This window comes from Dipodomys ordii, unplaced genomic scaffold (genome assembly GCF_000151885.1).
Source record: "Dipodomys ordii isolate 6190 unplaced genomic scaffold, Dord_2.0 Scaffold59, whole genome shotgun sequence".
NCBI classification, from domain to species: Eukaryota; Metazoa; Chordata; class Mammalia; order Rodentia; family Heteromyidae; genus Dipodomys; species Dipodomys ordii.
Window position 1 is genome coordinate 2,200,894 of NW_012267275.1, and position 16,539 is coordinate 2,217,432.

At 34.1% G+C, this 16,539-nt stretch overlaps 1 protein-coding gene across 3 annotated transcripts in view; it reads left to right on the forward strand.

Annotated features, from left to right (window-relative positions):
• Ankrd32 (ankyrin repeat domain 32) overlaps positions 1 to 14,574 on the forward strand; it is a 69,099-nt gene extending 54,525 nt beyond the window's left edge. For 2 of the 3 annotated variants that reach the window (XM_013022081.1, XM_013022082.1), the window contains exons 16-21: positions 5,757 to 5,902; positions 7,066 to 7,229; positions 8,268 to 8,398; positions 10,284 to 10,376; positions 10,781 to 10,963; positions 13,585 to 14,399. In XM_013022081.1, coding sequence (XP_012877535.1) covers positions 5,757 to 5,902; positions 7,066 to 7,229; positions 8,268 to 8,398; positions 10,284 to 10,376; positions 10,781 to 10,963; positions 13,585 to 14,066 — 1,199 coding nt within the window. In that variant the 3' untranslated portion in view covers positions 14,067 to 14,399. Of the gene's footprint in view, positions 1 to 5,756; positions 5,903 to 7,065; positions 7,230 to 8,267; positions 8,399 to 10,283; positions 10,377 to 10,780; positions 10,964 to 13,584 lie in introns of all 3 variants that reach the window. The other variant, XM_013022083.1, reaches the window with a different exon arrangement.
• Positions 14,575 to 16,539: the final 1,965 nt, after the last annotated feature.

The window sequence follows — 16,539 nt, forward strand, 5'->3', positions numbered from 1 at the left end:
GGGGAAATCAAAGAAGGGGATAACAATGCTTGATAAGAAATGTACTTGTTATCTTGCCCTTGTAATTGTAACTCCTCTGTATGATATTCTCACAAAAAAAAAAAAAAGAGTCTCACAGTCTTTCCTGCCTGGGCTGGTTTTGAACCATGATCCTCAAATCTCAGCCTCCTGAGCAGCTAGGATTACAGGTGTGAGCCACCAGTGCCCAGCACATAATGTTCTCTAACAAGAAATAAACATAACTTGCGTACATGTATTGTTCCTCCACTCCACCACAGTACCTACTTGTTATTAAAGTTTCCTCTGAAGCTGATTGGAAAGAGTAGTATTTAAGAAATACAATGATAGAACTCTTTTTCTGTCACTCCATGAAAAGTTCTCAATTTTTTAGGTCTACAGATAGAGGGAGACTTCCTTAAGACCTTATATACATTCTCTAACTTCACAGTTTAGGGAAAATTGTGTCTCCTCTGACCTTCATCCCTTCGTCCTCCCTTTCTTTTGTTTCTGTAACCCCACATTCTGGAAATGGACATTTTTTTAAAACAAATGAGACTTCTATGGGCTTCAAATGAGAGACATGATTAATTTTTTAAATTCTTTTTAAAAAGTTCTTAAATCTTCTTTCAATTCCTGTAATACTTTGAAAGAAAGATTCTAAAATAGGAATCCAGGTTACAAGTGGGTTCAGAAGTTATTCAATGATGCCCTCTGCAAAGAGAGGTCTTTTTTTATGCTACCAAAGTTAGAAGATTTTTATCTAAAGCATTTTATCTCCTTCCTTTTTTTCTTTTTCCTTGAGCTGAGGGAATGATTACTGTTTCTTTTGTGGACTATCTATCCATTGTGAAGTACATTTTTAACATTTCTTAGTTCAAATTCAGTCTTTTTTCAGAACCCTTACCATGTCTTTTCCACTATTCATACTAGTAGTTTGGTGTTATTTATCCTTTAAGAAATAATGGAATTCTGGTATTATTGGCTAAAATAAGGACTAAACATTTGGCTTATTATGTGATTGCCTTTAATGAAATATAAGTTATACTTTAGCCTAATGTGTGAAATAATGAATCTTGTATTAATTATTATGTGTTATACCTCCATTTCAATGTTTGCTTTACTCATTCTCTGAATTTCCCTTCACTCTGAAGCAATCAATGCATTGTTATCCAGAGTTTTAAACCCTGAAAGTAGTGAATCAAAATTACAACCTTAATGTTACTGTACAGTCCTGTGGACACATGATTACTTTGGTGCCAAGGATCTTTGCAATCACTCATATTTAAAACTAGATGATGTATATTTTATGTCACTGATAAGTATTTTTAAGCCTTACTCTTGTGAAAACATTATACACATTTATGCCTACCTAGATAGTTGATTTCATAGATTTCAAATTAGCTAATAGGAATGCTCTTTAAATTTTTCTCACATATTTTTCTTATTATCCTCAAGTAAAAGGGTTTCATTTCAACATGTCAGTTTATGAGAACAATGTATCTGGATCAGTGTCACCCCTTTTATATAGTTGTAAAATTAGTTCAGTTTAATATCTTTTAGTTCTGTAGTTAGTACAAGCTTGATTTTTAACTTTGTCAAGAGACAGAAATAAGTAAATAACCTTAAGAGTATAAAATATCTTCTAACTTTGCTGTAGCTAATAAGCAAAGTAAAATTATAGTATTTTATGTTTTTACAAATTTATTCTTTCTCATTTTAACTTTAATGTAGTGGCTCTTAGTTTATACTTGTTTCAAAGATTAAAGAGGTAAGTGTTTGAGAGGATAAGTAACAAAAACCATTCTCTTTTCCATGAGATCTAATGCTCCTCAATTCCATATAGTTACCATGTTCTTTCCTTTCGGAACACTAGATAGAATTTCATTTCTATATGTTAAAGCATCAAACTATCTAAAATTTATGTTTTACCTAATTGAAATTCTTGATGTATTGGCCTAATTTAGGTCTAACAAACTTTTTTTAAAAATGAAGTACCAGGGGCTGGGACGGTGGCTCAGTGGTAGAGCGCATGCCTTGCATGCATGAGGCCCTGGATTCGATTCCTCAGCATCACATAAGCAAAAAGAAAAAAGCTGGAAGGACCCTGTGCCTCAAGCAGTAGAGCACTAGCCTTGAGCTGAAGAGCTGAGGGACAGCGCCCAGACCCAAAGTTCAGGTCCCATGACCAGACAAAAAAAAAAAAAAAAGTGAAGTACCAGGTTGTAAAATATTTCAGAGGGTAGGGATGCCTTTATCAACTATGTAGCAGTTATAATAGGAAAGTAATTACAAGTAATAAATAACTGAACATGTCTTCCAATAAAAGTTTATTCATAAAAACAGACAGCAATGTATACTTTGCTAATCCTTTACTTTCAACTACTATTTCTCTTGTTTTTATTGAAAAGAAAAAAGACATTTAATAAACTTTAACCTTCCTGGGTTGCATGATTATCTTTTCCTGATATTTTTCTAAGTTGCATTCAATTTTGCCTTTTTTTTTTTTTTTTTGTGGGCCTGAACTCTGGGCCTGGGCATTGTCCCTCAGCTCTTCAGCTCACGGCTATCACTCTACCATTTGAGCCACAGTGCCACTTCCGGCTTTTTTCTTTTTGCTTATGTGGTGCTGAGGAATCGAACCCAGGGCCTAATACATGGAAGGCAACTGCTCTACCACTGAGCCACCTTCCCAGCCCCGTCAATTTTGCTTTTTTTTTTAATCTTCGCTCAGTCCTTTTCAACAAATACTTTTTTTTTATTTTACTGATTATCTCAGTGACAATGTTTCTTTTCTACTCATTTATTCAATTAATTTTTATTGGCATTGTAACAGGCATTCAGCTAAACAGTTTCTGGTGAAAGAGGTAACTAAAACATGATCCTTAGCTTTTAGTCTTTATTTAGTGTAAACATATCACTGTACAACATTTAAAAATAAAAACTTCAGCCTGGTATCAGTGACTTTCACCAGTAATCTTAGCTTGATGTGAAGGCTTTTATCTGAGGATTAAGGCTTGAAGCCAACCAGGGCAGGAAAGTTTTTGAAACTCTTAACTCCAATTAATCACCAAAAAGCTAGGAGTGTAGTTCAAGTAGTATAGTACTGGCCTTAAAAGGCTGGGGGAGGTGGGGAGGGATGGTAGGGGGAAATCAAAGAAGGGGATAACAATGCTTGATAGGAAATGTACTCGTTACCTTATTCCTGTAACTGTAACCCCTCCGTACAGTATCTTTACTCTCTCTCTCTCTCTCTCTCTCTCTCTTTCTCTCTTTCTCTCTCTCTCTCTCTATATATATATATATATTCATTAATTTAACGCCCCCCCCCCAAAAAAAGGCTCAAGGGCCAGGTGCTGGTGGTTTACACCTATAATCCTAGTGACTCAGGAGGCTGAGATTTAAGGATCAAGGTTCAAAGCCAGCCTCCGAATTTCCAATTAACAGAATGTAGTGCTGTAATTCAAAATGGTAGAGCACTAGCCTTGAGCAAAAGAGCTCAGGGACAGTGCCCAGGCCCTGAGTTCAAGCCCCAGGACAAACAATAAATAAATATATAAATAAATTCGGAAAAGGTAACTATTGAGATTGGTGAACTTACTTTATATTATCATGGAACACAGGATCTAAAGAATAAGTAGAAGTTTAGTAGAATCATGAACAAGTGTTCTAGCTGCAGAAATTTATCAAAATTCTAAAGTGGAAAAGCACTAGGACTCTGTGAAGCCTTTTGGTACCTGGATAATTGTAACATCAATAAGAGTGATTGGAATAAGGCCAAAGAAAGGAATAAGAAATTTATAAGCTACAGTGGAAATTAGAAGTTCTGATCAGCTTTTTTTAAATGATTTCCTGCTGTGGCTTTCTATTATGAGTTATTGTTACTTGTCATGTACTCAATGTTCATTGTACATAGGTTAGTACTAAACATAAGGGGTTCAAAAATTGACTGCCCTTCTAAATCTTACATTCCAAGTCAAGTGTGGTGGCTCTAGCCTGAAATCCTAGCTACTTAGGAAGCACAGTTGGGAAACTTTTCAAAAATAACATGAAAAGGAGTTGACAGAGTTCCTCTAGTAGTAGCGCTCCATTTAGCAAACATGACGCCCTGAGTTCTGATCACAGTACTTCCAAAAAACAAACTTAGCCCTGGACTGTTTCTCATATTCCTATGTTGATCTTTTTGTTCATGCTCTGTATAATAGTTTATTATCTTCTGTAAACCTGCCAGATGGGCTCCTTTTTTAGATGAATGACCTCATCAATACATGTATGTATTAATGCATTTCCATCTTATTGGAGCACTTGAAGTTTTTCTATACAGGAGTTTTGAGGCTTTTAGAATATCGTTTTTGTTTAAATTACATCATTTAAATTTACTTCAGTAGTAGAATGGATGCAAACATCCATTGAAATCTTTACACAGTCTCTTGCTTACAATTTTTATCTTATATCTTTTCTTCTATTCTAAGATTTGTGGTTGTTATCAGAGAATACAGTGTAGTTTTTTTAATCAACTTAAGACTGATCTTTGCAAATAAAAAATATAGCTGTTTATTTTAAAATTAAGTATTCTAGAGCCAAGTTTTGTGGTATATGCATGTAATTCCAGCACTCAGAAAATGGAGACAGGAGTTCAGAGACAAATTGAGCTACATGATGGATGGACAGATGGATGGATGGGTGGCTAATAGATGGATGGGTAGATAGATGAGGAAGGGAAGGAAGGAAAAAAGAACTATACTTGTTTTCCAAAAGAGCAACCTTATTAAAGGAAGTATATTTCCCAAAATGAACTGTTATAGAGTTACAATGTACAACATGAGGATACACTGGCCTTACATAGGAATGAAGCTAAATAAGTGGGAGTTGTTCTTCCTAGTAAGGGTTGCTCTTTTGGATGCTCTTCCTCCAGTAATGGATAAGATGAACATAATTCTTTAAATATATCTGCCTGTTAGCAGAAATAATAACAAACAATATAGCAATAATATTGTATGCTCAACATAGGACAAAATGTCAAATTAAAATACATGAGATTATCCTTGGTGTAAACTAATTATTACAAATAGGTGAAACCATAGGACCTATGTTTCTTTAAGTCCCACCAACAGTGTAATAGAGTTCCCAATTGGCTACATCCATGTCAGCATTTGCTATTGTTAGTCTTCTTGACGAGGTAGAATCAGTCTTGTTTACTTGTAGATTTGTGGGCACCTTCTGGCTACCATAAATGAATGAATCCATGAAACTTATATTGCTCTGAGTCTGCATTCTGTTCTCTTTGCTCTTAGTATAATTTTACCAAGCCTTCATTTTCATTAATACTGGTGAAAAGTCATCCTCTCTGATGGGTGAATAGAATTCCACTGTGTTTGTGTGTGTGTGTAAGATCATGATAGGCCCATGAATTCATTTCTAAGCCTTCTGTTTCATCTGTAATTTTGTAATTCCATATTAAATTTGGATTGCTTTCTCTACTGCATTGAAAAAAATAAATAAAGGAAGGAAGTATATTTCATATATTGGTACAATCACAATGTTATAATGTTAGCTATTCTATGTATATGTTTGTATTTATGGATGTAATTTTGAGACTTTGATTTGGCAAAATAAAAATGACTTTTTTTAATGTTTAAACATTCACCAGAAAAATTTTTTTTCTTGAAGGCAAAGAATTAAGTCCACAGAGGAAATAGCATGTAGAGAAAAACAATACAGTATTAGCAATAACTATTTACTTCTCTTGTTTTCTATAGACTTTTCTTCACAGGAATTAGAAGTTTTCATTTGCTCCTTTTCCTCTTCATGGCTTCAAATGTTTGTTGCAGAGGCAGTCTTTAAAAAGTTATGCTTACAAAACTCCAGCAATGTTGCCTCTGAGCCACTCACTCTTCAGAAAATGGTAAGTAATGCTTTATTCTAGTTTTTTGTCCTTCCTTCCTTCCTTCCTTCCTTCCTTCCTTCCTTCCTTCCTTCCTTCCTTCCTTTTCTTCCTTCCTTCCTTCCTTTTCTTCCTTCCTTCCTTCCTTCCCTCCTTCCTTCATTTGTTTTCTTCCTTCCTTCCTTCATTTGTTTTCTTCCTTTCTTCCTTCCTTCCTTCCTTTTCTGGGTTTGAACTCAAGACCTGGGTGACGAGAGTTTTTTTGTTCAAGTCTAGTGCTCTATCACTTGAGCCACAGCTCCACTTCTGGAACTTGAACTTTTCTGCACAGGCTTTGAAAAGTGATCCTCAAATCTCAGCTCCTTGAATAGGTAGGCATGAGCCCAGCTAACTGTCTTGGTTTAATAGGTAGACAGCATAATTCATTAATCTTTTGAACCCATTAAAAAACTACTAAGTCAAAAATAAGATAAATTAATAGACATTTTGATTATTTTTTGTGAGTAAAGGTTAATAAGAGAAAAATGATAGAAGAATATTTGCTTCCTACTTGTTATAGTACTTAATATTGTTTTGGAACTAAAGCCTGAAAAATCTTATGTGGTATTTAATGGTGTTTATAAAGCAAAATTTACAAATAATATGTGTTAGGTACATCAACATGTAAGCTATATTTAATACTAGGCTTTCTATTTTGTCCTGGCTATGTGTAGATATCATTAGGATGTAATGTTTTCTTCAGCAAATGTGTAACAGGTTTCTTGATCAGATTAGATAAATTGGCACCAATATTTGCCTTTAAGGATATTTTAGCTTTTTATTCCACTTAATTCCAGGCATTTTGTGGAATAAAACCATTATAAAAATGGAAATAACAAAATGCTTGTTGAACATAAGTCCTAAGTCTAAAAATATACACATGAAGAATCATTAGTTGGACATAAAAGACTGATCAAAAGAACTTTCATAAATGAGTATCAGAGCTATCAAAAGATTTTCAAAAAGGCATTTCCTTTCTTGTGTAGATGGTAGTGATTGAATGGCATAGAAACAGCAACTATATTACTTTACTATAGTTTTTAGTAAAATCAAGAAAATATCACCCACTTAATGGTTCAATGGATCCGTAGTTTCTTTTTACTTCTTTGTAATTGAAAAAGACATATAATACCATTTTACAACAGGTATGTTCCTATTTGCCGGCTTTGGGGAAAACTGGTACTCATGGAGTTGGAAAGATACAGATATTAAAGAAAATAGGACAGCGGCCTTGCCTTGAATCTCAGAGAGCCTTGCTAATGTTGAATGGTGCTAAACAGAAACAAGTTGAAGGGCTGCCAGAGTTACCGTAAGTGATGTTGTTATCTGAGCTCTACTGTGTTTTGGGAGTAGAGCTTTTTTTTTTTTCTGACACCTTTCTTGAACTTTTCTATTTTCTGAAATGCTATCTAAATTATATTCATACAAACAAAATTCAATTTAGATTTATAAATGCACACAATCAACATTTCCTCTTTGTGTACCACAAGAACATTAACTGCTTATTCTCCCCCCCCACCCAATGAAAACTATTCCTTAAATTATATTATGTAAATTTTGGTCTGTGATTTAAATTGTTAACTTTTCTATAATGTAGACACCTTTAATGGCCATGGGAGATACTTGAAATTATTATTTCTCCAAAAGGAGAAACTTGCCCTAAAAGTATACTGTACAAAGTCAGGCAGTGGTGGCTTGTGCATGTAATGCTAGCTATTAAGGAGGCTGAGACCTGAGGATCACAGTTCAAAGCCAAGCTCCGGCAAACATACCAGAGACGCTAATCTCGAATTAACCACCAAAAAGCCACTAGAGCTAGCCTGGTGTGAAAAGCCAAGCAAGAGCTCAAGGTCCAAAGGTCAAGCCCCCATACAGGCACACAAAAAAGTATGCCTAAAAATTGTTTGTATAGCTTGGCGCTGGTGTTTCATGCCTTTAATCCTAGCTACTGAAACATGGAACTTCACAGTGTGAAGTCATCCTGGGCAGAAAAGTTTGTGAGTTTCAGTCTCCAGTTAACCAGTAAAATGCCCAGCTGGCGGTATAGCTCAAATGGCATAATGCCAAGTATGGGCAAGAAGGCTGAAAGAACTTGAGTCCTTGAGTTCAAGCCTTGGTACCAGCTCATGCACACAGACACACACACAGACACACACACAGACACACACACACACACACACACGAATGTTTCCTATCAATTCATTATCAGTTTAAAGTTAGAAAGCAGAAAAGGTTGTGTATGAGTAAGGTGGCTTATAAAGGAGTCTAACTACAAAACAATAAAACTGATCATCTATGTTTATGTACCTTACTGAAAAATAAGATTTCATTATTTCTTTGCTTTTAGAGAGCTGACCCTTACTAAATGTTCCTCATTTAAAAAGTTGAAAAAGAAGTCAGAAGGAGAATTGTCATGCTCTAAAGAGAATTGCCCCTCCATAGTTACGAAGATGAATTTCCGCAAGACTAATTTAAAAGGTATTCCAAGCATTTAAATTAATTTATGCCAAGAACTTTTTGTGCTTGTAGTCAGTTCTTGCAAAATCATCTATTTGCCCTGATGAATACTAGAACTTAAATATTGGACTAGGTCCAAGAAATACCTTCTTGGATAGCATGTTATTTTCTTGAACTGTCATCTACACAAAAAAAGTGATCATTTAATACCTGGTGTGATATCTTTTTCCCCCTGCCTTTCCAGATACTAAAGTTATTCTAGACTTGCCCGCCTTACTTTTCTATTCCACTTCAACTCTGCTGCTCAGGATCAGTGTCATCTGATTTGAAAGTATAATTCAGAGCTTCATCTCTTTCAGTCCTAGACATTTTGTGAACAAAGAATGAGGAGTAGGCTACGTTACATAGCTGTGTTAAGCATATGGGCTCTTTTCTTCTAGGCGCAGAGCCCAGACTATGAAATGTGTTTGGCTTTTGGTTCTAACTGTACTGGAACTTAAGTACCTTCAGGATGAAATAACAAGAATAGAGTTGTACTAAGTCACTCTGGCATTTCTTTTACTTAGATACATCTTAATTTGAAAAATACAAATTATACTTGAAGAGTCATACATGTCCAAAATTAATTACTGAATTTCATTGCTTATAAGCCATTTTGTATTATAAGTAGTAATAATAGTGATGATGAATTTCTCACACTTTCAATATGAGTAAGTTCATAATTGGCTTATAACTGAGTCAAAATAACTGCCCATTTGGCCGAAAATAGGAAAAGTGTATTAGATGAAAACCTGATATTAACTTCATGAATCAGTTCTTTGTTTTACTGTTTCAGAAAGCAAAATGAATATGAATGACTTTAAGCTGATAAGCAGAAGGAACTAGAAGAGAACTGCGAAATAGAGAAAATTTGAAAAGCTTTTCTAAACATATAAAGGAAATGTTTTGCTAGATGTTGGAGATGATCTAAAAAACAAAACACTGTAAAAATGTGCTACTTAATATTTTATTATTTGATTCAGAATTTTATTTCCTAAGCAATTACTTTTTATAAGTTTCTAATAATTTTCCATACTTTAAAATATCACTTGTATTTTATTTATCTTGTCTATAACAGAGATAGATACTGATCATTTTAACCAGCAGCTACTAATTGCTCCTAGGATAAACATTACCATTCTCTTTGTTATTCTATACAGCTTTAAATGGTACTAGGGATTTTTTTTTAATGTGTTCATGACTTAGGTCTGTGTGTGTATGTGTGTGTGTGTGTGTGTGTGTGTGTGTGTGTGTGTGTGTGTGTGTGTGTGTGGTATTTATATTAAGATTCTTCCATTTCTTCCTCTCTGCTGCTGTAGCCACGCCAGACAGCCTATTGAGAAGCAGCAAACCATCTGTTAATGGATTTGAAGTTCTGAATTATACTTGAGTGTGTAGAGGCACTCGTGCTTAGCCAGAAACAGTCGTTTGAATTAAGCTATAAATGCTGTATAAAAAGAGCCGTACATTTAACGTAGGTTCGTGAATAAATTTAAGAGGGGGCAATTGCACTCTAAACTTTTATTGCTGCAAAATCGAGTATTTTCAGTGTTCTGTGATCATTTGGGGTTTTTATAGCAGGATTGAAGCTTTAAACCTTGAACTGCAGGGAGACAATGCCTGTGTTAAACCTTTTGCTGTAGAATTTCCTTGCTGAATTGCTGATAGCACAGGCAGCTCTGTGGATTGGTGAGGTTCTTCTGCCTTCCCTCTTTTCTAATGCAAGAGATGTTTAAACCAGTCAAAAGAAAAACTCAATAAATAATTTTCTGGCAAGAGGCCAGACCTTCTAGTTCATGCCCTTTGATTATTTTCTTTAGTTGATATCTTGTCTTCTCTGGAATAATCTATTAATTTTTTATGGCAGGAGAAACAGCCCTGCATAGAGCTTGCATAAATAACCAAGTGGAAAAATTGATTCTTCTTCTCTCTTTGCCAGGAGTAGACATCAATGTTAAAGGTAAGGTCTATATCTTTGTGGTGTCATGTCTTAGAATTTCTGGTATAGAATAGTTATATGTCACATTAAGAAAAATAGTCCAACTAAATTTGTGAGAATTTTATTTTTACTTACTACCATTAGCAAAACAAAATAAATTTCACTGTATAATGATTTGTAACTAATAGTATAAGAATATTTTTAATGTTTATATTTTTGTCATCCCAACATTAACATTTTTAAATTATTGTTTAACTTAAATGTTCTTAAAAATAGAAATATGGTTGCAATTTGGTCATTTTTATCAAAGCTCTTTTTTTGTAGATGAAACACTTACAGAGTAATACTGAAAGAAGTAGAGCATCAATACTTTATAGCCAAAAGTACTACTACTGTTTTAAAACTTGCCTTGATTTCTAATTTAGACAATGCTGGCTGGACGCCTTTGCATGAAGCTTGTAACTATGGCAACACAGTATGTGTCCAGGAAATTTTGCAACGTTGTCCAGAGGTAGATCTGCTCACTCAAGTGGACGGAGTGACTCCTTTGCATGATGCACTGTCAAACGGACATGTAGAAATTGGCAAGCTGCTACTACAACATGGGGGTGAGTGCATTTATGCTAAATGGGTTTTGATAAATTACCCAGTTTTGTTTTGTGGGGGGTTGATGAAAGCCTTGAAGCTAGATAGCATTTTATTTTTAAAATCTACAGAAAAATGATTTTTATTACATACTAGTGAATAAGGAAGAAAAATTTTTAGACTTAGTACTTGATAATAAGAACTCTTTCATACTATATATATGTGTGTGTATATGTACATATGTATGAATGTGTGCTTGTATGTTGAGTTTCATGTGAGTATATTTTTATTTGAATATGTTGAATTTAATGTTAGTCTTCTTACTTAACATATGTAACATCTTGGTAAATTGTCATTTCTATAAGCTTATTAATAAATGGATATTTGTTTATTGTGATTATTTGGATTTTCCATTCATTTTATTTTGTATATCTACCTACTAACTTGGTGTTATTTTTATAAGGCATTTCATTACACACTGTGTCATTTCATTATAGGATATGAAAAGATAACCTAAGAATATTTATCTGTATTCACATTTTACAGTCAATTAAGAGAAGTAGGAGGGTTTGCAAATAGTAGTAATTGACATGCAGGGATGTTGTTAAGAAGGCAAATTAAGCTTGATACTCATCTGCTTTTTCTGCTGATTTTTTAATCTTTGTTTCTAGCAAGCCCTTTCATTTTTACGGATATTCTTAAATCTGAACTGAATGTTATAAATCTTAAATCACTGATTTGTGTTTTTCAAAAGAAAAAAGCTGTTGATAAGCTTGTAATATGAAATCAAAGATTTGTATAAATCTTGTATTGCTTTTATTTGTGCTAATTTCATCTTAGAGTTTAATGTAATTTTATTTTGCAATTAAATCATCTAAATCTGTATAAAGACAAAAAAGCTAGATATCTGTTTTGCCAGATATATATGTAAGAAAGATTGTACAGCAAGATAGCTTAAAGATATTTGGTTATTTATAGTCTTCTCCTGCCCCCTAAAGGCCTTAGTATATCTGTTTTACTGTTACCATTTCACAATCAATATATACTTCCTTTCTTCTGTCTTCTAGTATTGTTTGTTTACAAAATACAGTGTTTTTCCTCTTTAACTATTTTTCTGCTCAATTGTGTATCTGACATTCAAGCTAGTATTTGGTCTTGCTTTGAATAATGTAAGTGATATAATAGCCATTGTTGTAGTAAGTGTAGCTCCTAGTAAAATACAGTATTGCACCAACCAATGCAATTTTACTAGGGAACTGTAGTACATTCCTTGATCTGAGAAAGGAAGTCTACTTGTATTTATCAAGATCCTTTTGCAATTATGCTTACTTTTGCCTTAGTCAGATTCAGAGTTTGGGCCTATCACAAGTTGATATTATCATTGTTAGTATTCATATTTTCCACTTTTTAATGTCAATAAAATTTTTATTGCATATGAATAATTGGAACATATTTTTTGTTTTGACAACACAAGGAAAAATAAAGTTTGATTTTAAAATTCTTTTTCCATAAATTATACATTGATTACATATCATCAACAGTTGATCTTTTATTTTAAATACACTTTACCTAGTTCTTTACCTAGTTCTTTATATCCATCAAAGGTCGAAGTCATCATTAAGCGTTTAGGCTCTTAGCGGAGCACAGGTAGCTCACTCCTATAATCCTAGCTACTCAGAAGGCTGAGATCTCAGGATCACAGTTTAAAGTCAACCCAGGCAGGAAAGTCCATGAGACCCTTATCTTCAATAAACCACTAGAAAATCAGAAGTGGCGCTGTGGCTCAAGCGGTAGAGCGCACGCCTTGAGCTAAAGAGTGCCTGGACAGCACCCAAGCCCAAAGTTCAAGCCCCACGGCCAACAACAACAAAAAAAAAGTTTAAGCTTTTAAAATCTATCCTGTTTCAGATAGTATATCTATATCCCTCTATATCCCTTGTAACATTTTTATGGCCAAATAAATAAAAATTATAAAATCTGATTGACTAAGGTACAAAATACTCAAGTGTTTTGCCATGTTACTAGATATTGTGTCAATGTTGTTTTGCTCCTCACATCCTTCATTCCCTAGGGGATAAACTCTAGCTTCAGTATTTTGTCATTAGATAGGTATAGTTTGACTAAATGGTTTACTCTGAGTTTGACACTTCAGTTTTTGTAAGTTACCCATACTAACGTTAAACATAAGCAAACAATAAGTAATGTGTTTTTTGTCTTCAAAGCTTGTCATTTTTCACTGCCAGAATAATTTATCAGCAGTGGAAAGGGGAATTAACTCATCTTGTTCATGATATAGCTTTGATTCTTATATAGAATTTAGGATAATGAATTTAGTTAATTTTTTCTGGGAATACTGAATTTCTTATTTTAAGATGATATTGAAGATGAAAGTCTTTAATTTCAGTTATTTAAGATACAGGCTTTTAGGTAAATCTTGGGCAAATGACTAGAATTTCACGTTTAAAAAATACACCTTTACTAAACAATCAACATGTGTAGCCAATTAATTATGTCAACATGAATTAATAGCAAACATGATTGGAAAAAGCACTGCATCATTTGGGTAAAAAAGGCGAGAAAACAGCTGTTAACTTGCCAAAATAAAGTTTTACGATTAACACTGTGTATTTTATTATTTTCACAGGCGCAGTGCTTTTACAGCAGAGAGACTCTAAAGGAGAATTGCCCTTGGATTATGTAGTATCGCCTCAAATCAAGGAAGAATTATTTGCTGTTACAAAAATAGAAGATACAGTGGAGAACTTTCATGCTCAAACAGAGAAACACATCTATCACCAGCAACTTGAATTTGGTTCATTTTTACTTAGTAGAATGTTGCTGAATTTTTGTTCTATTTTTAATTTATCCTCAGAATTTATTTTAGCTTTCAAAGGGTTAACTCATCTAAATGAGCTTCTTATGGCTTGTATTAGTTATAAAGAAACCACTAGTTCTCGTACCGACTGGTTATTGGATCTTTATGCTAGAAATATTAAGACATTACAGAAGCTCCCAGGTATTCTTAAGGATCTGCCTGAGAACATGAAACTGTGTCCAGGAGTACATACTGAGGCGTTACTGGTAACATTGGACATAATGTGTCGGTCAATCACAGAGCTTTCATGATGATGCCAGGCATTATGCCAGGCATGATCATCATGCCAGCTTGTTTTGTCATTTTGTATAGGCATCATAAGTGTCATAGCTTACTGGCAAATACTAATTTTGACTTATTTATTGACCTCCTAATCTGGCTGAATTTTAAAAGCACTTATTAAACATCTGCATAAATAAAGGATGGAACTTTTTCCAGTGCGTAGAATTGGGCTCAGAAGTTTTAAGTACAAACAACTTTCATTAATTTTTAAGAATTTTTGTTCTGAAAAATGATATTTATTTATATTGTATGTGTAAAAGAAATAACTTAAATATTTTTTTCAAAACAAAATGTAATGTCCTCTTATAGATGTTTTAGGTCATATAATCATGGCAGGATATTCATGTAAATATTCAACTACTAACCTGTTAACTCCATTTTTTTGCAGGAATTATAGTTTTGTGTATTTCTAAAATAAACATTTCTAAACTATAATATTTATTATTTGGGTTTTAAATGTAGTTAACTAATCTGACAATCGAGTCCCTTAATCTGTTCCATTTTAACAGTTCACTACAATGTGCTATACATTTTGCTGCATAATAGATTTTATTAACTATTAAGCTAACAACTGACATATAAGTAATAGACTTAAGATTATCTAAAATTTTATGCAGTAGGAATTACAGAGTAATAATGTTTCCATTTGCAGGTTTCTTTTTTTTTTCCTAACAGCCACTTGACAGTAAAAACTAAAAGGACCATGGATAATAACCACTTTTGAAATTGGAATGCTTCACTAGTGGGAATAAGATACATTGTAATACAATTGGAAAAGAAACATCCAACTTCCATTTTGCCTTTATGTAACTAGGTGTTCTCACAGTATTTAATCTGCTCAGGAGGCATTCTTCTATTTTATGTTTAAAATATATCTTTTAATAAGGAAATATTTTGTATCTTTTTACTGGGCTTATATCTAAAGTGAAAACTGCTACATTATATTAGCTAAATAAAAAATCAGATTTTTTTCTACATTTTTAAAGTAATTTTTTACATAAATATTTATTTAGCCTTCAAGTATGACATCATACAAACCTTTTTTAACTATTATTTATCTGGTCTGCCAAAGTTTCACAGAAGATATTACCTATCATAGACTAAAAGTGTTAACATCCTTACAAGATCTTAATTGTAATTCCCCAAGTAATAAGAGTGCTTTTATTCCCAGGTGCTAGTGGCTCATGTCTGTAATCCTAGCCACTCAGAAGGCTGAGATCTGGCAATTCTAAGCCAGCCAAGTCTGGAAAGTCTATGATAGAAGATTTATCTCCAATTAACCACTTAAAAAACAGAAGTGGAAGCAGGCAGCAGTGGCTCAATGCCTGTAATCCTAGCTACTAAGGAGATTGAGATTTGAGATTAACGATTCAAAGCCAGCCTGGGCAAGAAAGTTTTACCTCCAATAAACTACTCAGAAAAATCCACAGGTGGCACTGTGGCTCAAGTGGTAAAGCACTACTAGCCTTGAGCAAAAGCAGCTCAAGGACGGTGCCCAAGCCCTGACTTCAAGCAAACTCCACAACCAACCCCAAAAAAAACCAAGTGCTTTTATTACTTTACTAGTGAAGTAACTACCTAGGATTAGATTTCTTTGATAAACAGATACCATCAGCTTGATAGCAGATGTAGTTTCAAATCTTGGTCTAGTTTGTTAATAACTAAATTAGAAGCAGCAGTCTAAGTGAGTTTTGTTTTTCTTAGGTATCCTTGCAAATAACAAGTAACCTTGTCATGATAGAATTTAGACTGCCATTATCTGACAATAAGAATTACTATCTTTCTAGTTCTTACCTGCTGTTTTGGTTGTAATGAATCACCTAAAACAGAAAGAAAGATGGTAATAGTTTAAGTTGGTGACTGCTAACCCTAACATTAGTGTTTTTTTTTAATTTAATTTTATTTTATTTGTGAACGTACTGTACAGAGGGGTTACAATTACATGGGCAGGATAATGCGTACATTTCTTACCAACATTGCAGCCTCCTCCTTTGTTTACCCTTCACTTCACTTCCCAGCCTCCCCCCCCAATCCCAACCCTTCTCCTTCCCCCCCCCCCCCCCCCCCCCCCCCCCCCCCCCCCCCCCCCCCCCCCCCCCCCCCCCCGCACCGACATTGTAAAGCTCGTTTTGGACATGACAACTTGTACTTCTCATTGTTGCAACAGGTCCACCTGTATCCTTAAACAACTGGTTTTTCCCCAAACCCTAACATTAGTTTTAATAGTAACTCTAAACTTAATTTTCAAAATTTGATGTTCCTTAAGAAATACTCATTTGGTTGAAATTATCATTAGCATTTTGTAATGTCTGCCAACTAAAAGCCTTGATGATATGCTTTGAAATACTCAAATGCTAATGAGTTCTCTGCCTCTAAGAATAGGATCTTGGTAAGCACTTACCAGGTAAGCACTCTATAACTTGACTCCTGTCCCATTCTTTT